Source organism: Brassica napus, chromosome C2 (assembly GCF_020379485.1).
Source record: "Brassica napus cultivar Da-Ae chromosome C2, Da-Ae, whole genome shotgun sequence".
In the NCBI taxonomy this organism is placed as follows: Eukaryota; Viridiplantae; Streptophyta; class Magnoliopsida; order Brassicales; family Brassicaceae; genus Brassica; species Brassica napus.
The window spans coordinates 11,589,636-11,614,275 of NC_063445.1; the positions used below are offsets into that span (position 1 = coordinate 11,589,636).

Sequence of the window (24,640 nt, forward strand, 5' to 3'; positions counted from 1 at the left end):
GGATTTCAGACTTATCGACTGCAAAGGTTTGAACAAGTGACCATTAAGGATAAATACTGCTTCCCCGTAATAATGATTTGTTGTATTAGCTGCATGGAGGTTCATGGTTCTCGAAGTTTGTCGTAGCATCAGGATACCATCAGATGACTACAGCGGAGGAGTACGTACGGAATGGATATTGTGAATTGTAGTGATACCATTTGGCTCGACGAGTGCACCGTTAGCATTCTTGAAGCTTATGAATGATTCGTGAGCACTTGGATAAGTGCGCTATTGTATTCATCGACGACATTCTGATTTCTTCTTGGAGCAGAGAGGAGCATGTTGAGCAGTTACGGATTTTTGTTAGGTAAGCTTGGAGAGCATTAGTTGGTTGCTTACTGAGTAGGTGTAGTTTCTGGAAAAGGGAAAAAAATTTTGGATTTTTGGATCACGTGTTCAGAAGCAGGAATTGCTGTATATTCAAAAAAATGATTATTGCAAGTTCAGAATTGTCGACACCTAAGAAGTACATAGATATGAAGTGTTAATATCATTAGCCTAGTGTGGAAAAAAAGATGTAGCTACATTGTGTCTATGTCAGACTTGTCAGATGGTTAAAACAGAACATCAAATATTTATGGGATTGTTACACAATTTACTTCTTACAGATTGGAAATGGGATATGTTGATTGTGGGTTTTCTCATTGGACTATGGAAGTCAATTTTCATGAAGATTAATGTATGAGCGAACATGGACCTTCTCGCTAAGTTAAACTCGAGAGGGCATCCTCAGGACTTGTGCTTAGCTCGCAGGAGGAAAAAAAAAATTGAGGAAAGCTTCTACCGCTGGAATAGTTCATGTACAATAACAGTTATCACTGGAGCATTCAGATATCACTTCAGGTGGCTCTTTATGGAAGATCATTCGCACAAATGCTAGACCAAAGTGGGGAAGCACTATGACGTATAGCAACCAATGGTTTAAAGGACATTGAAGCAAATAAAAATGCTCAATAACCACATAAAGGAAGTTGATGGCTAAAAAAAAATGCAGTTAATACTGGAGTTGGAAGTTCAGTTGGATAATTTAGTGTACCTAAAAATGAAGACATTTCAGAGATGATCTAAGATTCGAGAGCTAAGGAAGCTTAAACCTAAATATATGTGATTGTACCCCCTTTGTGGAGCAATGGTTTGTAGATTGCAGTTATCAGCAAAGTTGTCAGAATTCCATGACGGGTTAGTATTGAGGAAGGTCGTGAGAAAGACAGAGTTTATTTTGCAGCAGCCACGACGTGATCTTGGTAAAAAAAAAATTGTATGCACATATTCATTCAGTTGAGATTTTGGATCGACAAGTGAAAGCAGTTCATGGGATGATGACCATGTTGGTCAAGCTCGTTGGGATAAACTCGGAATCCAGGAAGAGATCTCCGAGACCAAGACTCAGTTGAGGATTGATTATTCAGAGTTTTGTTTTGGATGGTATTGAACAGCCAGCTCAGGATTTGAATTAGAGGACGAATTCCTTATAAGTGTGGGAGAATTGTAATGACCCCGATTTTGGTTTAGTAGCTCATGATTTAATTTAATTATTTGATTGAACCTAACCACTAATGAACCGAGTTGTATATATCTATATCTCTCTCTGGTTCCCTTCTTCTTCACGTGTGCATGGCTGTCTATCGGAGAAGACGAGACGTAATCACCGTTCACCACCACCGTTTTTCATTCCGGAGGAATAGCTGATGTCCATGAACCATCACCACTAGAGACGCGTGATGAGGGACAAGTAACCGGAGCCGTCGCGTTCCGTCACGACCAGCCACATATTTCACGGCCATGATCCGTGAGTCACCGGAGATCCACGTCGCCACCATCCAAAGTTGTACCAAGCCAAAGAAGATCATAGACACCATTACCGGAGGAGCAGTCATGCCTTTAGAAGTCATCGTGGTGATCTGCCTACGGTATGTAATGGAAACGAGAGGTGTAGACGTGGAGGAGAGACGGAGCTACCGCGTCATCATATTTCCGTTGCCGTTCTACACCGTCATCAATGGCGAGCCACTGGACATGCACTTCATGTCACCGGAGTTCAAGATCCATCGTCGCAAGTCAAAGCCGTGAAGGTTATGGAGTCTTCTCCTTTGTTTCTTGCCTTACAAGCAACATTTATAACTTAAACTTAATTAAAGGTCTCATGCGTAGGGAAGAATCATGGAACCTTGGATGTTAATTGCTTGACAAGAAACCCATTCTAAAACCTAGCATACCGATTCTTGTTGCATTCCAAGTTTTCATGAGTTCCTTGATATGTCTCTGATCTTGGCTAAGGTGAGGGTCTTTTTCCGAGCTTCTCTTACACGGCTTAGGACCTCGAATAAGTATAATTTATTTCTAATGTGTTCCGTCTATGTGAAATCGAGTCTGTCATTGTTTGCTTAGTTTTAGGTTCTTTGCTTAACCGGAACTAGGGTGTTAGATGGTTCAACAATGCTTGTTCATTTATAATTGATAATATGTATAGTATATTGATGTGATTTGGATGATAGCCGACCATGGGTGTATCAGCTGGAGACAGTACATTGGGTGTGGTGGATGCTGCGGCACAACGTAGTCGACCTGTTGTGCCAAGGGTTGGAGGTCGATAAATCGTCTACGAGCGTGTGTTACCGAGCACATAATCGGTGGTGTTTTTGGCCTGTTAGTGGACAGCGAGTGTGCACCTCGCTAGGATCATTGTTTGATCTCTGGGTACTTTAGGTACCGTGTTTTCAACGTGTTAGGATTAAATTATATTTATTCGGAGTGCTCTGTCCGGGTCCATGGACTTCGGCTTTAGTATCTCATACCTCATTGAGTGACTTCCCCGTTACTCACCCCTCTCTTTTCTCAATTTCAGGTGAGACTGACGAGTATATGATAGTTGGACGGATTGGTGCTACTGAGCTTTTTATTCGGATTTTTATTTGGGTTTAGGGTGAATGGAGTCGTGTATATGTGCTATTGTGTTATGAGATATTGTTGGTGGCACGTTGTTCTCGAGATAGGAGGTGACGGGTGTCACATTCTATTGGAGACTAACGTAAATCAAGTTTAAGTGAAGTCTTGATCGAATTGGTAGTCTAATTATTCTCTTGGATCCGTTCTGAAAACTCAGCGACTAGTAAGTCGCACAGTAGCTGATCTTGATTTTCATTGTCAACAAAATTGATACTCCCTCTGTTTTAATTTAATTTTTGTTTTAGTTTTGTGCACACATATTAAAAAAAATCTTTAATTTTGTATATTGTCGATAAAAAACATTATTATATATACACTTGACCATATTTTAATCGACCATATTTTAATCAATAAAAAAATCAATAAAATATTAAGAATAATAAATTTTGCGTTCAAACTTTAAAACTACACTTATTTTGTGACAAAAAATTTTTTCGAGTAAGACAAATAATTCGAAACGGAAGGAGTATTGTTTTTCTTTGAAGTTGCATGTTTTGACTCTTGTTTTTCTTTTGTGTGATTGAGATTCAGTGAAAATAATAAACACACAAAGTAACTATAAGAATACATTTCTCTCTATTAGAAATATTTCAAATAACTCTTTTTGTTTATAAATTTGTTTGATCCAAATTATACAAGGATGTCACATATAACTCGACTCGTTTGAATCAACTCCATATTTATCTACTTTGCATGACTCAATACATGTTGATCAGTTGTTTCAATTGATCAGTTCACTCACCCCATGAAATTCTAATATTTGAATAGGTTAACTTATTAGAATAATTATACAACTTGCAACCAAAAAAGCTTACATGAAGGAAAAAAAGCTTTATTGATCAAGCTTCTTTCCCAAAAATATATATATTTTTTTTTTTGCTAAAATTCCCAAAAATATTCACATGAGTGTTTCAATTGAAACAAAACAAAATAAACTGAGAAACTAATAAAAACATATCAAATATGCATAGGCTCATAAAATTCAAAAGTAAAAGTCACTCATCTTTATCTTCACTCAATTTCACTAGCTGGGCGCAATTGATTGAAGAGATTATTTGGAGACATATCCTTTCTTTTTCTTTTCTGTTCATATCATTTTTACGGATCAGATTTAAAATCCAAATTCTAACATAAATTCGTTGGCACACTGAAGAAAAAGTATCGAACTTATTATGATTTTTCCAAAACTTTAAATATCTCTATTTGTATGTCAATATTTTAAAATAAACTAGACTCTATTTATTTTTTGTTATTTTTTTTTTGCAATTTGCAGATGCAAATGTGAACAATTTATTTAGGACGTCTTTATTGTAATACACATTTATGATTCCCTATATATATGACCTAAGCATTTGTTTGGCTATTAAACCTAACTATTTACTCGGCACGAATCTCATACATATCGGAGGTTTCACTCCGGCCAAAGCAAGAATCGACGACGGCAAAATCCAAAGACCATCTCCACATATCAAACCGGAAGCAACCGCCGGTACCATCAAACCGGCTTTAACTCTATCCCTCATGTTCCACACAAACACTATCAAACTCCCAACACACATATCCACAGCAAAATACCCTCCGACAAGAAACGGAACCGCCATAGCCATCGGCAGTGGGACCCACTTCCCAACCTTCTCCGGCGACAGATCCCTAACGACGTCCGCCGCCACCGCAAACGCGAAGAATCCATAGCAAAGCTGTAAACAATGCAGAGGCAAAGCAGAGAAACCTTCAACTCCAAGAATCGCCATGTTTCTGTAAACCAAAGCGTAAGGAGCTTTATACTCTCCCTCAGGGTTTCCGACATCGAAGGCTTTGTAAAACAGAAAGAATGAGAGAGGAGCCACGATGCAGCCGATCCCCGTCCCGATTGCTTGGCTGACAAGCATCGACCGCGGTGAAGTCAACGTCAAATGTCCTGTCTTGAAATCGTGCATTAGGTCGGAAGATATCGAGACGATCGATTTTATCAACCCGCATCCGACGAGTCCTGCAACGACACCGTTTTGTTTCCCTGACATTGCGGCTAAGATGAAGAGAGCGACTTTACCATAGTTATAAGCCATGTTCATGTCTGTTAGTCCTGCTCCATAGGCGTTACTGAAACCTAGAGATGGAGCTATCATGTAAGCTACTACAATGAAGTACCATTTGAGCTGAGTTTTATGGAGATTGAAACAATTACGGGTTTGGAGCTATATGGTATGAATAACTAGATTGTGTACAAGTTAGTTTATAAAATATATTATAGAAATACTTGTGTCTAGAAATTTATTTATTCTCTTAATATGTACACAATCCAACTGCTGCAACCCATATGGGAATGCTGTCTCTTACAAAGATCTCATCTCTTTTGAGATTTGTAATAGATTGTTTATCATTCCGGCAAATCTAGTAAGTATATATATATATATGTTGTGTTATCTATGAAATAATACAACACAACAATTCTTGTATCTCTTTTCCTTTATTCTATATATTCCTAACTAATTTGGGGTTGAATGATCTACACATACTAACCACTAAAAATTTGGAGCTGAAACGAAAGTTTCATCTCGCTAAGCGCAAGACTGACCCTGAACCAGACCGGACCAACCAAGCGGGGTTTAATAGATCAAACTCGGGCTATATTAACCCGCAAACTTTTGGCTTACTACAACATCTCTAGTTAGTAGTTACAACGAAGTGAAACATGAAGCTTCAAGTCCCTACCTTTCTTAAAGGAACCAGTGCCAAAAGACCAACAAAGCAAGTAAAGAACAAGAAACAAGTCATCCAACCAATCCCTGGCTCTTTTGTGCTTCCCGGACTATTCCCCTCAGTGTGAACTCCTGACTGTTCATAAGTCCTTGTGTTCAAACTAAGAAGGTACGAACCAAACCCACCTGAAAATCACATAAACACAAGCTCAACCGATCCATACCAAGAAAACTGATCAAACATCACAAAAAAGCGGTTAAAAGTTCACCAAAACTACCTCCTATTGTAACGCTGTAACATGCAACAGCACATGTTTGCACCACAGTGTTCTCTTGTTTAGTGAACGGTTTAGTCATAATCCCTGCCTTTGTGAGTAGCTTTGTCCAGCTTCTAAGCAACACGAATGCTGAAAGTGCTGCAGAGACGTTTAGGGTGGGGATCAAACCTGTGGTTAGGTTTAGCTTCATCACGATCAGATTGTAGATAATACCAATGATCAAGCTTGCAACGATCCCTCTGAAAGTGATTTGACTCTTCCATGGTGGAATTGAGTTGAAATCATCTGGTTCGTTTTGCGTCTCTTCCAAGTCATCTCTTTCTTCTCTCTCTACCTCAATTCTTGCATCTTTCTCCACCATCAAGGAGCTCCTCATGTTTTTTCTTCTGTAAATAGAAAACAGAGTTTCTTCTTGTTTTATCTGAAGCATAGACAAAAAGGTAAAGCTAGAGATTATTTTAAATTTTTAATCTATTGCATCTAATCTATTAAAACAGAAGTACAAATATAAACTAACCCTTAAACTTGCACAATATTTACAATCCAATGACACTAAGATTCAAATAAACCTGCATTTAAGTAATTATTGTCCTTTCCTATTTTAAGTAAATTTTAAGCATTTAATAGATTAGATATTTGTACTTCTGTTTTAATAGATTAGATATTTTAGAAATGATTAAAAAAATATTTTATAAATATTTGAAATATCTAATCTATTAAAACAGAAGTACAAATATAAACTAACCCTTAAACTTGCACAATATTTACAATCCAATGACATTAAGATTCAAATAAACCTGCATTTAAGTAATTATTGTCCTTTCCTATTTTAAGTAAATTTTAAGCATTTAATAGATTAGATATTTGTACTTCTGTTTTAATAGATTAGATATTTTAGAAATGAATAAAAAAATATTTTATAAATATTTGAAATATATATTTTAGGCAATATTTAGATAGATTAATATGAATATTCGATTATAAACATTCCATATTATTCTACAAGTAATTCAAAAATAGTTAAATCTTAGCATAGATAGATTTTATTGTTTAAAATAATTAATGGTAGTGGTTAAACATATATTTTTAAAATTTAAAAAACATATATTTTAAGCCTTAAAAACTAAATGTGTGGAGTGTTTATATTATATTATATTATATTATTAAAAACGTTTTTAAATTTGAATTTTCCTAAAATTTAGCTAAATCATTTTAAGAAACACATTAATCACAAAAAAACTAAACTTGATTTAGGAAATGAATTAATAAAATAGGAAAGGACAATAATTACTTAAATGCAGGTTTATTTAATTCTTAGTGCCATTGGATTGTAAATATTGTGCAAGTTTAAGGGTTAGATTATATTTGTACTTCTGTTTTAATAGATTAGATATTTGTACTTCTGTTTTAATAGATTAGATGTTTTAAAAATGAATAAAAATATATTTTAGAAATATTTGAAATATATATATTTTAGGCAATATTTAGATAGATTAAAATGAATATTCGATTATAAACAATCCATATTATTCTACAAGTAATTCAAAAAAAGTTAAACCTTAGCATAGATAGATTTTATTGTTTAAAATAATTAATGGTAGTGGTTAAACATATATTTTTAAAATTTTAAAATACATATATTTTAAGCCTTAAAAACTAAATGTGTGGAGTGTTTATATTATATTATGGGGTTTTTGCCAAAACTAACCCACAACTTGATTTTAATCCCAAACCTATACCCAAACTTGAATCAAATGCAAAATTAACCTAAAAGCCTAGTGAAATTACAGCTCAACCCCTTGTGACTAAACAAAAAAATAGAAGCCATTTTTACGAATATAGCCCCAGTAAATCGTATGAGTCGTCTGAGATGTTGGAAGTCGTCTGGACGACTGAAGTGTAAGTCGTCTGGTACCAGTTTATTTTAAAAATAATTTATAAATCTTGTAAAAAAATATTTTGATGCGTGAAAAATAAAAATCAAGTAGTTATAAACAGTTTTAAGTGATATAAATTAAGATATGATAAAATTGATTTGTTTTGAAGATAGATGAGTGGAAGTAGTGAATCATGAAATACTTTGGTTTAGGAGTTTGACAAACATATGTTGTAGTATTGTATGTACTGTTAGGGTTAGATTTTGGAAAACTAAAATGTTTTATTCAAAAATTAGTTTTCACCTATATGTGTTTATTTCTGTGTATAGTAAACACTTTTCAAGTTTGATTTGGTTTTATGAAGTGTTTAATTAGATAATTAAGTTTAGGGGTTATGTTTAGGGTGTGGACGACTTATATTTTAGTCGTCTGTTGAATAATTTACCCGGACGACGTATATTTCAGTCGTCCACATCGTACCGAACCTTTAATTTTACCAATGTACATTTTAACCTAACCGGATCATTTTACTCGGACGACTTACATTTCAGTCGTCTGGTGAAGAAATTAAAACAGACGACTTACATGTAAGTCGTCCAAATATTCCCGCCTAAATTTTTTTAAAAAATTATTTTTCCGCATAAATAATTTAAACCAGACGACTTACTTGTAAGTCGTCTGGAAAGTCTTCTATTTTAGTTTCCCGCTAAAAATATTTAATTTCCCACTAAAAATATTAAACTCTTCTGGACGACTTACATGTAAGTCGTCTGTTTTAATTTCTTCAACAGACGACTGAAATGTAAGTCGTCTAGGAAGTCGTCTGAGTCAAAAATATTTAACCTAATTGGATTTTTTGTCTCCCTATATAAAGAAAAATTTACACATTCTCTCTCCTCCTCTCAAATGGCTGCAACAAAAATGTAATGTTCATCATTCTAAAACTCTCCAACCTCTCTCTAATCTCTTTGACTTGAAAACACCAAACTTTATATGAATTTTTCAGTTTTGTCTCATGTATTTCTTACTAATCTATCTCTTTTGCAGGTTTTTAATCAAATGGTACTCATCTTCCACTAATTTAAAGGTAGATCTATTAATTTTAGATATGTATTTTTGTGTGTTCTATAAATGTAGATTTATCTAATCTTCCACTCATTTTCTCTATTTTTAAGTCATTTGAACGTTTTTGGATATGCAGGTTTTTCAGATCTGGATTTGATATGCAGGTTTTTCAGATCTGGAAGACTTCTGAGACGACTTACTTGTTAGTCGTCTGGAAGTCGTCTGGAAGTCGTCTGGACTTCTAGGAAGTCTTCTGACAAAGTCGTCTCGACTTCCAGGAAGTCGTATGGACTTCCAGGAAGTCGTCTGGATTTTTCTGAGCGTTTTGGTAAGTTCTTATGTCTGATTTTTCTTCATTTGGTAACTTCTTGTTGTATAAAGTTCTTACTTTTTTCCCAAACTAAAACTCTCCAAACCCACTCTAATCTCTCTGACTTGAAAACACCAAACTTTATATGAATTTTTCAGTTTTGTCTCATGTCTTTCTTACTAATCTATCTTTTTGCAGGTTTTTAATTAGATGGTACTCATCTTCCACTAATTTAAAGGTAGATCTATTATTTTTAGATATGTATTTTTGTGTGTTATGTAAAGGAAGATTTATCTAATCTTCCACTCATTTTTTTCTGTTTTTAAGCCATTTGAACGTTTTTGAATATGCAGGTTTTTTAGATCTGGATTTAATATGCAGGTTTTTCAGATCTGGAAAACTTCTGGGACGACTTACTTGTTAGTCGTCTGGAAGTCGTCTGGAAGTCGTCTGAAAGTCGTTTGGACTTCCTAAAAGTCGTCTGGACTTCCTGTAAAGTCGTCTGGAAGTCGTCTGAACTTCCTAAAAGTCTTCTGACAAAGTCGTCTGAACTTCCTGGAAGTCGTCTGGACTTCTTAGAAGTCGTCTGGACTTCTTAAAAGTCGTCTGGTCTTGTCTACTCAAGTGGAATCCAAGCTTGTCTTTGTAGAGGAATGATCTATAATAGTTTTGTTTGTGGTCTGTTTTGTGAATTGCATGTCTACTCTTTTAGTTGTGAATTTTTTGTAAAATCAGTAATAATGTTTTCCAAGATGTATTAAATGTGCAACAATGTGTTTACACATTTACAAATCAATGAAATAATAGACTTCAGTAGCCTTTTTCTTATCTTTGGATTTCTCATATGCACTAATAAACTCCAATGGCCTTTTCTCATCTTAATAAACAAGAATGTTGGTAGCTTCATACTGATACAACATTTTAAGAAGCATTTAACCTTTCTTCCAACTCATAACAATAGTCATCATTATTGTCTATAACAATAATACTTAAGAGATGGAAACAAACAATAGTAACTAGTCAAAGCATATCATATTTTTTTATAAGTTTGCGTTGAAAAATTTAGTCTAATTTAGTAAAACTAAGGGAGAGAACATATTTTGTAAATATGAGTTTTACATATCTTGAAGTTACTTATCACTCTTAAAAATACAAGTTATTCAAAAAATAACGTAGAAGACTTAAAAACTAGTGGAGAAGATGCGGACGACTTCAATCTAAATTGTCCAGACGACTAAACTATACGTCGTCTGGTCAATGCAGAGGTTATTTTTGCAATTGACTTTGAAATCTGTTATTTCGGACGACTGAAAAATAAGTCGTCTACTATTGTTTGGTTAAAAAAAAAACTTCAAAAAAGCTAGACGACTTACATTTCAGTCGTCATAGGTTAGTTTTGCATTTGACTGGATTATTTCAGAAGTTTGACTTTCCTCGACGACTTACATTTCAGTCGTCTAGTGAAAATTAAAATAATAATTTTTTTTTAAAAGTAGACGACTTACAGTTAAGTCGTCATAGGTTAGTTTTGCAATTGAAAAAAAACTTCAAGATTTAATTATATACAGACGACTTATAATTCAGTCGTCCACGAGACGACTGAAATATAAGTCGTCCAGGATTTACGAGGTTTGACCAGAATCTCGGAAAAAAATCCTCGACGACTTACAAGTAAGTCGTCTGGTGGACGACTGAATTATAAGTCGTCTGTGTATAATTAAATCTTGAAGTTTTTTTTTTCAATTGCAAAACTAACCTATGACTACTTAATTGTAAGTCATTTACTTTTAAAAAATATTATTATTTTAATTTTCGACAGACGACTGAAATGTAAGTCGTCTGGGGAAGTCAAACTTCTGTAATTATCCAGTCAAATGCAAAACTAACCTATGACGACTGAAATGTAAGTCGTCTAGGTTCTTTGGAAATTTTTTTGAAACCAAACAATAGTAGACGACTTAACTTTCAGTCGTCTCAGGTTACAGATTTCAAAGTCAATTGCAAAAATAACCTTTGCGTTGATCAGACGACTTCCAGGTAAGTCGTCTACAGCCAGACGACTTCCAGGTATGTCGTCTACAGCCAGACGACTTCCCAAGTAAGTCGTCTGACGAACATATCTGGAAAAAAACTCGATGTCATACCTTAAATTGGTGAGATAAGTTCCTTAGCATACATAAGGCTTCTCCAAGCACACAGAATCATAAACGAAAGTCACCCACCCAGAATCGTTAGCTTCTATGACTCTATGAACCATAAAAATTTTAGAATCAAAATCTTGTGTTTTTTTAGCTCGTTGTGGAGAGAAAGTGAGAGATATGTTGTGTTTAGTTCACAAGAATGGAAAAAGAAGAAGGGTAAATCGATTTTGAGAGCATTAAGAGCTTCAAATTGGTTGTTCATGGTGGTTGTGGTATTGATGACAATGGCAATCTTGTAATTACTTGAAGATGATGAGGGTGAGAGAGTAAAGATGTTATTTTCGAAAAAAAAAAAAAAAAATTGATGGCATTTTCGTAAATTATATGAACTTGTGGGGTGAATAGGGCAAAACCAATTTTCAAAAAAAAAAAGAGGTTAGTTTTGTGTTTTACTTTAAGTTATAGGTCAATTTTGCAAAAAGCTCTTATATTATATTATATTATTAAAAACGTTTTTAAATTTGAATTTTCCTAAGATTTAGCTAAATCATTTTAAGAAATACATTAATCACAAAAAATAGCTAAACTTGATTTAGGAAATGAATTAATAAAAATAGGAAAGGACAATAATTACTTAAATACAAGTTTATTTAATTCTTAGTGGCATTGAATTGTAAATATTGTGCAAGTTTAAGGGTTTGTTTATATTTGTACTTCTGTTTTAATAGATTAGATAGATATTTGTATTTCTGTTTTAATAGATTAGATGTTTTAAAAATGAAAAAAAAAATATTTTAGAAATATTTGAAATATATATTTTAGGCAATATTTAGATAGATTAAAATGAATATTCGATTATAAACAATCCATATTATTCTACACGTAATTCAAAAAAAGTTAAACCTTAGTATAGATAGATTTTATTGTTTAAAATAATTAAGGGTAGTGGTTAAACATATATTTTTAAAATTTTAAAATACATATATTTTAAGCCTTAAAAACTAAATGTGTGGAGTGTTTATATTATATTATATTATATTATTAAAAACGTTTTTAAATTTGAATTTTCCTAAAATTTAGCTAAATCATTTTAAGAAATACATTAATCACAAAAAATAGCTAAACTTGATTTAGAAAATGAATTAATAAAATAGGAAAGAACAATAATTACTTAAATACAAGTTTATTTAATTCTTAGTGGCATTGAATTGTAAATATTGTGCAAGTTTAAGGGTTTGTTTATATTTGTACTTCTGTTTTAACGAATCTCATACATATCGGAGGTTTCACTTCGGCCAAAGCAAGAATCGACGACGGCAAAATCCAAAGACCATCTCCACATATCAAACCGGAAGCAACCGCCGGTACCATCAAACCGGCTTTAACTCTATCCCTCATGTTCCACACAAACACTATCAAACTCCCAACACACATATCCACAGCAAAATACCCTCCGACAAGAAACGGAACCGCCATAGCCATCGGCAGTGGGACCCACTTCCCAACCTACTCCGGCGACAGATCCCTAACGACGTCCGCCGCCACCGCAAACGCGAAGAATCCATAGCAAAGCTGTAAACAATGCAGAGGCAAAGCAGAGAAACCTTCAACTCCAAGAATCGCCATGTTTCTGTAAACCAAAGCGTAAGGAGCTTTATACTCTCCCTCAGGGTTTCCGACATCGAAGGCTTTGTAAAACAGAAAAGAATGAGAGAGGAGCCACGATGCAGCCGATCCCCGTCCCGATTGCTTGGCTGACAAGCATCGACCGCGGTGAAGTCAACGTCAAATGTCCTGTCTTGAAATCGTGCATTAGGTCGGAAGATATCGAGACGATCGATTTTATCAACCCGCATCCGACGAGTCCTGCAACGACACCGTTTTGTTTCCCTGACATTGCGGCTAAGATGAAGAGAGCGACTTTACCATAGTTATAAGCCATGTTCATGTCTGTTAGTCCTGCTCCATAGGCGTTACTGAAACCTAGAGATGGAGCTATCATGTAAGCTACTACAATGAAGTACCATTTGAGCTGAGTTTTATGGAGATTGAAACAATTACGGGTTTGGAGCTATATGGTATGAATAACTAGATTGTGTACAAGTTAGTTTATAAAATATATTATAGAAATACTTGTGTCTAGAAATTTATTTATTCTCTTAATATGTACACAATCCAACTGCTGCAACCCATATGGGAATGCTGTCTCTTACAAAGATCTCATCTCTTTTGAGATTTGTAATAGATTGTTTATCATTCCGGCAAATCTAGTAAGTATATATATATATGTTGTGTTATCTATGAAATAATACCACTACAAGAAAACACAAATTTAACGACGGCCAAAATCGTCGTTATTTCCTCGGAAAAGAAGGCTTACGAGGAAATGGCGATGAAAGGCGTTTCGTCGTTATATGATTGTCGTAAGAGAAGATTCGTCGCCATTTCCTCGTTAATTAGCGAGGTTATATTTTCCTCGTAAAGAAGAATTAAGTTTTCGTCGTAAAGACCACGTGGGGTTTCCACGTAACGAGGTCGTTGTGCTTCCTCGTAAGAAACTCGTAAATGATTCGTCGTAAAAGACACGCAAAAACCTCTAAATAAATTCGTCGTAATAAAAACGTAAGAAACACGAAAATAATTCGTCGTAATAGAATCGTAACTAAATCCACGTAAAATCCTCGATAATTGTTCCTCGATATTTCGTCGTTAATTTTCCTCGTTAATACATCGGGAATTAGCGACGATATTACTTTGTTTTCTATTTACTGAATTTATAAATAAAAATTATATTTATTTAATTTATTAATAAAATTTTAATTGAAATTAAATCGAATAGAAAAATTTTTTTTGGCCGAATTAAAATGAAATTATATAATATATAAATAAGTTTTGAATTTTAAAATACAATAACAAAAAAAAAAACTAATGCTGCATTGCCGCGTCGTAGAATTCCTCGCTCCTTCTCGAGAGATCTTCCTCGTTGACTTGCACGGATGTCTCGCCTGGAATGGGGTTTTGTTGTCTCATGGTCCTGAACATGGCCTCCCATTCCGGATTTGTGGCCGCTATGACGTCCAAGAAGTTCTCGAGACCAGTCATACGAGCTGTGAACGACGATTTTGTCGAGGCCAACTCGTTTTGTGTCGACGACAGCTGATGTTGTGTCGTCTCCAACACGTCGCGCAGCTGAGAGACTTCATCATCCCGTCTCTGGCCATAAGAGGAAGTCGCTCTCGGAACATCGTTGACGGAACCAATCCCCAACACACGTCCCTTTTTCTTAGGAGCGACCTTAAAAAACAATAAAATATATATTAAAATTTAAATTTTAAAGTAAAATGGAATTAATAAAAAATTTATATAAAATTTACCTCCTCGTAAATTCTATCCACTTCTATTGTGGATAAGACGACGGGTAATCCGTCGGCGGACTCCTGCGCCAGCTGGGTCTCACGCTCGTCAATACGAGCTGCCACATCATTGTAGATCTTCTCAGACCTCTCATCTACAAATGCGCCCGCCTTGTTTTTGTGGGTCCGATCGAAAAGTTCCATAAGAGTCGGTAAACGTCCCAACTCCTTGGCCTAAAAATAGTTAAGAAAGTTTTTATTATATATATATATATATATATATATAAAAATCAAAAAGTTAAATATTTAAATTACGTACCATTTCCAAACGGACGCGGGCGTGTGGTTTTTGGCCCGTACTATGTTGCATCGCCCTGTGGCCATGCTCATCTACCGAGTTACGGGAGGCGGAGCAAGACTGGGCGACTCTCATGGCATCAGGATCCCTCCAGTAACGGATGAGGCCATCCCACACGTCCGTGGTGATGGTTGAGGGTTTGCCCCGCTCATAGCCCTTCACGATCCAGTCACCCTTCCAGTTGGAGACCGTGTCCAACAAACGTTTCTTCGCCTTGTCGATAAACTCTTTCCGCACCTTCTCAGTGACCCCCATGGACCAATTAAATTTTTGCTGCAAAAAAAAAACATTAATAATTAGTTTAGAAAAATAAAATTTAAAAAAATATAAATCAGGAATAAATTGTAAAAACTTACAGCGTAAATCTTGAACCACGTCCTTCTGATGTAGATCGGAGTGGATTTCCAGTTGGGATGTGCCATGGAGAAGTAACCTTTAATCGTCTCGGTTACTTCTGTTGCAAGGCAGTTATCAACCCCAAACCTGGAAAAAAAAAACAAATTCAAAGTTTTAAATATTTATTAAAGTCACAAATGAATTTTAAAAAATAAATGTAACATACATACCAAAGAGTTCCTTCAGGTCGGTCGGGGTCTATGATCGGTAAGCCTTCTCTGCCTGGCAAACCGAGAATGTCCTCAACAGTGTACTGAGAGTAAGGACAACTCGCTGGCACCATCAAATCAGCATGAACCTGATGGGCGGGCATCTGAGGAGGCACATGAGGAGCTGGCATCGGAGGAGGAGCTACCGGAGGAGGCACATGAGGAACTGATGGCGATGCCGTAGAAGAAGGCGAGACTCTCTGAGAAGATTGAGTCTCGGGGACGGTCTCCTGCTGACCCGAAGAACCAGGAGCTGAAGAAGAACCGGGAAGTGAAGACGGGTCTAACCGACTACCCGGTGGACCGAACATCTGCGAGTAGTGAGCACTACGCTGGTGCCTACGAATAGTCTGCAAAATTTAAATTTCTAAATTAAAGTCAAGAGTAAATAAAAAATTATGAACAGTATTAACTACGTAATTAATAAAATGAGGAAACCTAAATTTTGTAAACTAATTTCGTAAACTAAATTCCCTAAACTAACCACCTAATCTAAATTCCCTAAACTACTTAGAGAGGAAAGAGAGTTACCATGTTGAGAGGAAATGGAGAGGCTGTAGAGAGGAATTAGAGAGGAAATGAAGAGGGCTGCGGTTTCGCCTATATATAGGATTAGTGTTCGTCGACAATTCGTCGCAAAATAACGAGGAAAGACAGAGGCCCGTCTTTCGTTTTGTCGCAAGGCCCAAGCAAATTAACGAGGATATACAGAGGCCCGTCTTTTATTTAACGTCGTTCTTGCGACGATTTTTGTTTTATCATCGATTTTACGTGGGCCCGTCTTTTGTTTCGTCGCAAGGCCCAAGCAAATTAACGAGGATATACAGAGGCCCGTGTTTTATTTAACGTCGTTCTTGCGACGATTTTTGTTTTTATCATCGATTTTACGTGCAAATAGCGAGGTTTTTTTTTGCTAACCCCTAAAATTTTAAACCCCAAACCTCAAACCCTATCTTTCTTATCTCCAAACCTCAAACCCTATCTTCCTTATATTTCTTATCTTATACTTCATATATTTCTAACCCTTTAACTTCAATATATATATTTTTTTGAATTTGAAAGGTTTAATACGTTGGAAAACAATTTTACAAATTTTGAATTTGACATATCACACAACAAATCAAACACACTCTACAAATCATATATGAAAGGTTTAAAAACATAAAAAAAAAGAGAAGAAGATATTTGAATACAAATGATGTAGATTTATGTGGGCTACACTTACGTATCTCGTCATATGTGTTTCCAATATCTTTCTTCTCTTTTTTTTTTAAGTTTATATAAAATTGAAAATTAATTTTTTTTTAGTTTATATGAAGTAGGATGGGGAGTTTTAGGGTTTGCACATTTGGGGTTTAGGGATTTGGGTTTCATTTTAGTTTAGGGTTTATATTTACCGACGAATTAACGACGAAAAGTAAAATAAAAAAGCTAACCTCGCTCATTCCACGTAAGTTAACGAGGCTCTTACGACGTTTTAGTCTTACGTGGAATAAGCGAGGTCCGCTTTTTTAATTATAAATCGTCTCTTAGTCCACGTAAGTTAACGAGGCTCTTACGACGTTTACTGTTACCGTGGAATATGCGAGGTAATGTATTATAAATCGTCGTAAAATTCCCGTGAGATAACGTGGAAAGTACGACGACTGTCTCTAAACCCCTAAAACGAAACCCCAAATCCCAAACCACATCTTCTTTATCTTCTACTTCATATATCAAACACTTCTATCCTTTAACCTCAAGCAATTCATTCTAATCCAAACCGAAAATTATAAAAACACAATTCCTTTACTTATAATTAATGTCGATATCTTATTTATAAATAAACTCCCATTATCTTTAATTATATATAATAAATCAAACTCATACAAATATGAAATACATTAATCGGATTCATCGACATTCTCGTCATCACTTGAAACATCATCATTTACATGAAACTCGTCTTCAACAGCTTCCTCCGTGGGATCTTCGGTAAGATCTTCATACTCGTGATTATGCGGATCAATGAGAAGGATGTCATCAATTTCTTGTTCAGGTTCATGAACTTCATTTATTTGTTCTTCTTGCAATGGTGGTTCTTCTCCTACGATGATTCGTCCTCGAGGTGTAACTTTGATCACGGCTAACCAATTTATACCCGACTCTCTCATCCGTGGGTATGGAAGGAAGCTAACTTGGTCTGCTTGTGAAGCTAAGATGAAGGGCTCGAATTTGTTGTACCTCCGGCCACCGTTGACATCTACTACACCGAATTTGTTCAACCGAACACCTCTATTGACGACGGGGTCGAACCATTCACACTTGAAGAGGACGCATTTTAGCTTCAATATCCCTGGGAATTCGACTTCAATAATCTCCGTCAAGATTCCGTAGAAATCTGTTTCTCCTTTCACACAAATTCCATAGTTACTGGTTGCCCGCTGTTTACCATACTCATATGTGTGAAAAGTATAGCCTCGTGTGAAATACATCTGTGATGTGGTGATCTTTACAAGTGGAGATTGAATTACTTCGTGTAACCACTTAGGATAATCTGCATCGTCATCATAATCAACATATTTAAAAATAAAAAGAACGTTGAAATACAAATCATTCATGTATGAAAATTTTAAAAGTATTTGATTAATACCTGATTCTTCAACCACTTAACAAAGTGTTGATCTTTTTTTTTGTCTACGTCACTTGTGGATATACCAGGAAATGTTTCTTCGACTTGTGAAACAAACATGCTGTAAATTCACATTTTACATGAATTAATCTCTCTCAATTATATAATGTATACTCAATTTAAGTTACCTTTCAAAATAACGCATCAATGGATCCTCGCAATTGAGTAGAATATAGGTGTGCACTATGAGCGTCTTCTTCACTCGACCACCAAACCTGTTTTGATTTCCCACCAAGTCGTCCAATCTGGCTAAAGATTTCTGGAACACCAACAACTGCATATGTGGGCGCAACGCCACCATCATCATATCTTCTTGGAGCTCTTCTTCGTGTACGTACTTTTGACGCAAAGTAGTACGATGTGAAGTGAGAAACCTCTTCTGTCAAACTTCCAGCAATTATAGAACCTTCAACTTTGGCGAGGTTCTTTGCTTTTCCCTTCAAATATTTCATGGCTCGCTCGTACTGATACATCCATCCGTAATGTACCGGTCCACGAAGCAATGCCTCATATGGGAGGTGGATAGCTAGATGCTCCATCACGTCAAAAAAGCCTGGAGGAAATATCTTCTCCAAGTTGCACAATAAGATAGGAATGTTCTCCTGAAGCTGTTCTACGACTTCTTCTTTAAGAGTGCGTGTGCTCAAATCCCTGAAAAATGCTCCAATGCCTATTCCAAAAACAATTAAACACATTGTTAGTCAAATACTATTATTGTAAACTAAACCAATTTAATATTATTGTCCTATTGTAAACTACCTGCAAGTGCTTCATGTACGTTTGTTGGAAGTAGCTCCGCAAATGCAAATGGCAGAAGTCGTTGCATAAAGACATGACAATCATGACTCTTCATCCCGGAGAACTTTTGACCCTTTTCAACACATCTTGAAAGATTTGAAACATACCCATCAGGGAACTTCACTTCTGATGCCACCCAATTGAACAAAACCGACTTTTTTTCTGAAGACAATCTAAAAATTGGAACGGGAACTTGGCCATTGCTTTTTATATGTAACTCACTTCTTGAGCAAATATCCGGCAAGTCCAACCTCGATTTTATGTTGTCTTTTGTCTTCCCTGGGACATTCAATATTGTATTCATGATGTTCTCAAAGAAATTCTTCTCTATATGCATCACATCAAGGTTGTGGCGCAGAAGGAGATCCTTCCAATATGGTAACTCCCAAAATATACTCTTCTTGTGCCAGTTGTGATGAACACCGTAAGAATCAGGCATATTACGAGGGACATGCCAATTACCACCCCAGCGAACTGTTTCGTTAGCTCCGTAGTAGTCGATTTGCGCTTCAATTTGTTCTCCAGTTAGATATGGAGGAGGAGTGTCTCTCACAACCTTTTTGTGCCTAAACAAATTCTTGTTTCTTCGGTACGGATGGCCAACTGGAAGAAATCGACGGTGACAATCGAACCAACTTGTCTTTCTACCATTCTTCAGTTGAAATGCATCTGTCGTTCCATTACAATATGGACAAGCTAATCTCCCATGTGTAGTCCATCCAGACAACATCCCATAGGCAGGAAAGTCACTTATGGTCCACAAAAGCATAGCTCGCATCGTAAAATTCTTCTTCGTTGAGCAGTCATACGTCCTCACCCCTGTTGACCACAAATCCTTCAACTCTTTTATCAGTGGTTGTAGGAAAACATCAAGTGACCTTTTTGGATGCTTCGGACCGGGTATTAATATGGTCAAGAATAAAAACTCCCGTTGCATGCACATCTCCGGTGGCAGGTTGTATGGCGTAAGAAAGACAGGCCACAATGAATATTGTCTCCCTGACATTCCAAATGGACTAAATCCATCTGTGCATAATCCGAGGTACACATTCCGGCTATTGCTAGCGAAATTCGGATGTACTTTGTTAAAATGTTTCCAGGCTCTTGCATCTGATGGATGAGTCATCTCACCATCCGTCTGAGTATGCTCGGCATGCCACCTCATCTTTCCAGCAGTCTGCTCCGATTGGTACAATCTTTTCAATCTATCTGTAATTGGTAGGTACCACATCCTTTGGTACGGTACCCTATTACGTCCCCTTCCTTGCGGCTTGAATCGTGGTTTCTTGCAGAATCGACATTCTTCCAACTTCTCATCATCTCCCCAGTAGATCATGCAGTTGTCGATGCAAACATCTATCATCTCCGAAGGCAACCCAAGACTATAAACCAGTTTCTGAATCTCATAATAAGAATCAGCAGACTCATTGTCTTCCGGCAAATACTCTTTAAATAAATCTGCCCATTCGTTCATGCAACTTTCAGGTAGATTGTGATCAGTTTTAATATTCATCATTCTAGCAGCCAATGACAATTTAGAGAGACCTTCTCTACAACCACTGTAAAGTGGTTGATTTGCCGCATCTAACATTTCATAAAACTTTTTTGAATCTATGTTAGGTTCTTCATCTTCATCATCATGAGCTACGAATGCATCAGTTACCATATCATGAACCCTATCATAATCTACCATCGGCTGATCCTCCTGATGGTAACTATGTGCATTATGCAATTGATGATCAACCGGTTCTTCTTGAAAGTTGTTATTACTACTACTAGCTTCATTCTGATCATAACTATAACCTTCTCCATGTTGAAACCAGATATAATAATTTGGCGTGAAACCTCTATTTACTAAATGCTTCCAAACATTTTCACGATTTGCCAACTTTGAATTGTTACATTTCCTACAAGGACAGAATATTTTACCGCTTTCTTGGGCGAGCGGTGTAGAATCTGCTTGATGCATAAAACGCTCCAACCCAGCAAGATATTCTTTCGTCACTCTCCCGTTAGCATCTCTATGCATATACATCCACCTCCGCAACTCGAAAATATTTCCCAAGCCCGACATTTTTTTCACTTTTTTTTTTCTTGTTGGTGTGCTTAAAATTATGTTCAAACCTCCATATATATAGAAAATTTTCGAATCTGGTAGTTGAATTTTGCTAGGAATTTACGACGAAAAATTAGGTTGGTGGCAAAAAAAACGTGTTAAGTTGGTGGATTTCTCGTTCTTTCCTCGTAAGTTATTTCCTCGTAAAAATCATGCTAAAATTACGACGAATTTGCGACGAAACACATTTTTCTCGGAAAAACCACGTTAACTTACGACGATTTTACGAGGAAAAGCTTTACTCGGTATTTTACAAGGCCATTACGACGAAACTTTATTTCCTCGCAATTTCATCGTTAAGTCATCGTAATTTCACGAGGAATAGTTTTCCTCGTTAAATTTCCTTGCTAAAACTGTGTTTTCTTGTAGTGTACAACACAACAATTCTTGTATCTCTTTTCCTTTATTCTATATATTCCTAACTAATTTGGGGTTGAATGATCTACACATACTAACCACTAAAAATTTGGAGCTGAAACGAAAGTTTCATCTCGCTAAGCGCAAGACTGACCCTGAACCAGACCGGACCAACCAAGCGGGGTTTAATAGATCAAACTCGGGCTATATTAACCCGCAAACTTTTGGCTTACTACAACATCTCTAGTTAGTAGTTACAACGAAGTGAAACATGAAGCTTCAAGTCCCTACCTTTCTTAAAGGAACCAGTGCCAAAAGACCAACAAAGCAAGTAAAGAACAAGAAACAAGTCATCCAACCAATCCCTGGCTCTTTTGTGCTTCCCGGACTATTCCCCTCAGTGTGAACTCCTGACTGTTCATAAGTCCTTGTGTTCAAACTAAGAAGGTACGAACCAAACCCACCTGAAAATCACATAAACACAAGCTCAACCGATCCATACCAAGAAAACTGATCAAACATCACAAAAAAGCGGTTAAAAGTTCACCAAAACTACCTCCTATTGTAACGCTGTAACATGCAACAGCACATGTTTGCACCACAGTGTTCTCTTGTTTAGTGAACGGTTTAGTCATAATCCCTGCCTTTGTGAGTAGCTTTGTCCAGCTTCTAAGCAACACGAATGCTGAAAGTGCTGCAGAGACGTTTAGGGTGGGGATCAAACCTGTGGTTAGGTTTAGCTTCATCACGATCAGATTGTAGATAATACCAATGATCAAGCTTGCAACGATCCCTCTGAAAGTGATTTGACTCTTCCATGGTGGAATTGAGTTGAAATCATCTGGTTCGTTTTGCGTCTCTTCCAAGTCATCTCTTTCTTCTCTCTCTACCTCAATTCTTGCATCTTTCTCCACCATCAAGGAGCTCCTCATGTTTTTTCTTCTGTAAATAGAAAACAGAGTTTCTTCTTGTTTTATCTGAAGCATAGACAAAAAGGTAAAGCTAGAGATTATTTTAAATTTTTAATCTATTGCATCTAATCTATTAAAACAGAAGTACAAATATAAACTAACCCTTAAACTTGCACAATATTTACAATCCAATGACACTAAGATTCAAATAAACCTGCATTTAAGTAATTATTGTCCTTTCCTATTTTAAGTAAATTTTAAGCATTTAATAGATTAGATATTTGTACTTCTGTTTTAATAGATTAGATATTTTAGAAATGATTAAAAAAATATTTTATAAATATTTGAAATATCTAATCTATTAAAACAGAAGTACAAATATAAACTAACCCTTAAACTTGCACAATATTTACAATCCAATGACATTAAGATTCAAATAAACCTGCATTTAAGTAATTATTGTCCTTTCCTATTTTAAGTAAATTTTAAGCATTTAATAGATTAGATATTTGTAATTCTGTTTTAATAGATTAGATATTTTAGAAATGAATAAAAAAATATTTTATAAATATTTGAAATATATATTTTAGGCAATATTTAGATAGATTAATATGAATATTCGATTATAAACATTCCATATTATTCTACAAGTAATTCAAAAATAGTTAAACCTTAGCATAGATAGATTTTATTGTTTAAAATAATTAATGGTAGTGGTTAAACATATATTTTTAAAATTTAAAAAACATATATTTTAAGCCTTAAAAACTAAATGTGTGGAGTGTTTATATTATATTATATTATATTATTAAAAACGTTTTTAAATTTGAATTTTCCTAAAATTTAGCTAAATCATTTTAAGAAACACATTAATCACAAAAAAACTAAACTTGATTTAGGAAATGAATTAATAAAATAGGAAAGGACAATAATTACTTAAATGCAGTTTTATTTAATTCTTAGTGCCATTGGATTGTAAATATTGTGCAAGTTTAAGGGTTAGTTTATATTTGTACTTCTGTTTTAGTAGATTAGATATTTGTACTTCTGTTTTAATAGATTAGATGTTTTAGAAATGAATAAAAATATATTTTATAAATATTTGAAAGATATATATTTTAGGCAATATTTAGATAGATTAAAATGAATATTCGATTATAAACATTCCATATTATTCTACAAGTAATTCAAAAATAGTTAAACCTTAGCATAGATAGATTTTATTGTTTAAAATAATTAATGGTAGTGGTTAAACATATATTTTTAAAATTTTAAAATACATATATTTTAAGCCTTAAAAACTAAATGTGTGGAGTGTTTATATTATATTATATTATATTATTAAAAACGTTTTTAAATTTGAATTTTCCTAAAATTTAGCTAAATCATTTTAAGAAACACATTAATCACAAAAAAACTAAACTTGATTTAGGAAATGAATTAATAAAATAGGAAAGGACAATAATTACTTAAATGCAGGTTTATTTAATTCTTAGTGCCATTGGATTGTAAATGTTGTGCAAGTTTAAGGGTTAGTTTATATTTATACTTCTGTTTTAATAGATTAGATATTTGTACTTCTGTTTTAATAGATTAGATGTTTTAAAAATGAATAAAAAAATATTTTAAAAATATTTGAAATATATATTTTAGGCAATATTTAGATAGATTAAAATGAATATTCGATTATAAACAATCCATATTATTCTACAAGTAATTCAAAAAAAGTTAAACCTTAGCATAGATAGATTTTATTGTTTAAAATAATTAATGGTAGTGGTTAAACATATATTTTTAAAATTTTAAAATACATATATTTTAAGCCTTAAAAACTAAATGTGTGGAGTGTTTATATTACATTATATTATATTATTAAAAACGTTTTTAAATTTGAATTTTCCTAAAATTTAGCTAAATCATTTTGAGAAATACATTAATCACAAAAAATAGCTAAACTTGATTTAGGAAATGAATTAATAAAATAGTAAAGGATAATAATTACTTAAATACAAGTTTATTTAATTCTTAGTGACATTGAATTGTAAATATTGTGCAAGTTTAAGGGTTTGTTTATATTTGTACTTCTGTTTTAATAGATTAGATAGATGCGGTG

General features: G+C 34.8%; 2 protein-coding genes and 1 pseudogene across 2 annotated transcripts; all 3 read right to left on the reverse strand.

Moving 5' to 3' along the window:
* Positions 1 to 3,388: 3,388 nt before the first annotated feature.
* On the reverse strand, positions 3,389 to 6,871 carry LOC106379298 (metal-nicotianamine transporter YSL3-like). Its single transcript, XM_048748743.1, has 3 exons — positions 5,966 to 6,871; positions 5,698 to 5,873; positions 3,389 to 5,183 (listed from the first exon to the last, which is right to left on the reverse strand). The coding sequence occupies exons 1-3, from the start codon at positions 6,393 to 6,395 to the stop codon at positions 4,362 to 4,364; spliced, it is 1,428 nt and encodes a 475-aa protein (XP_048604700.1). The 5' UTR covers positions 6,396 to 6,871; the 3' UTR covers positions 3,389 to 4,361.
* Positions 6,872 to 12,352: 5,481 nt separating this feature from the next.
* Positions 12,353 to 13,551, reverse strand: LOC125582185 (annotated as a pseudogene).
* Positions 13,552 to 21,558: 8,007 nt separating this feature from the next.
* On the reverse strand, positions 21,559 to 22,686 carry LOC125581252 (metal-nicotianamine transporter YSL3-like). The gene is made up of 2 exons (XM_048746339.1): positions 22,173 to 22,686; positions 21,559 to 22,080 (listed from the first exon to the last, which is right to left on the reverse strand). Exons 1-2 carry the CDS (start codon positions 22,600 to 22,602, stop codon positions 21,896 to 21,898), a joined length of 615 nt encoding a protein of 204 aa, XP_048602296.1. The 5' UTR covers positions 22,603 to 22,686; the 3' UTR covers positions 21,559 to 21,895.
* Between the last annotated feature and the right edge of the window lie 1,954 nt (positions 22,687 to 24,640).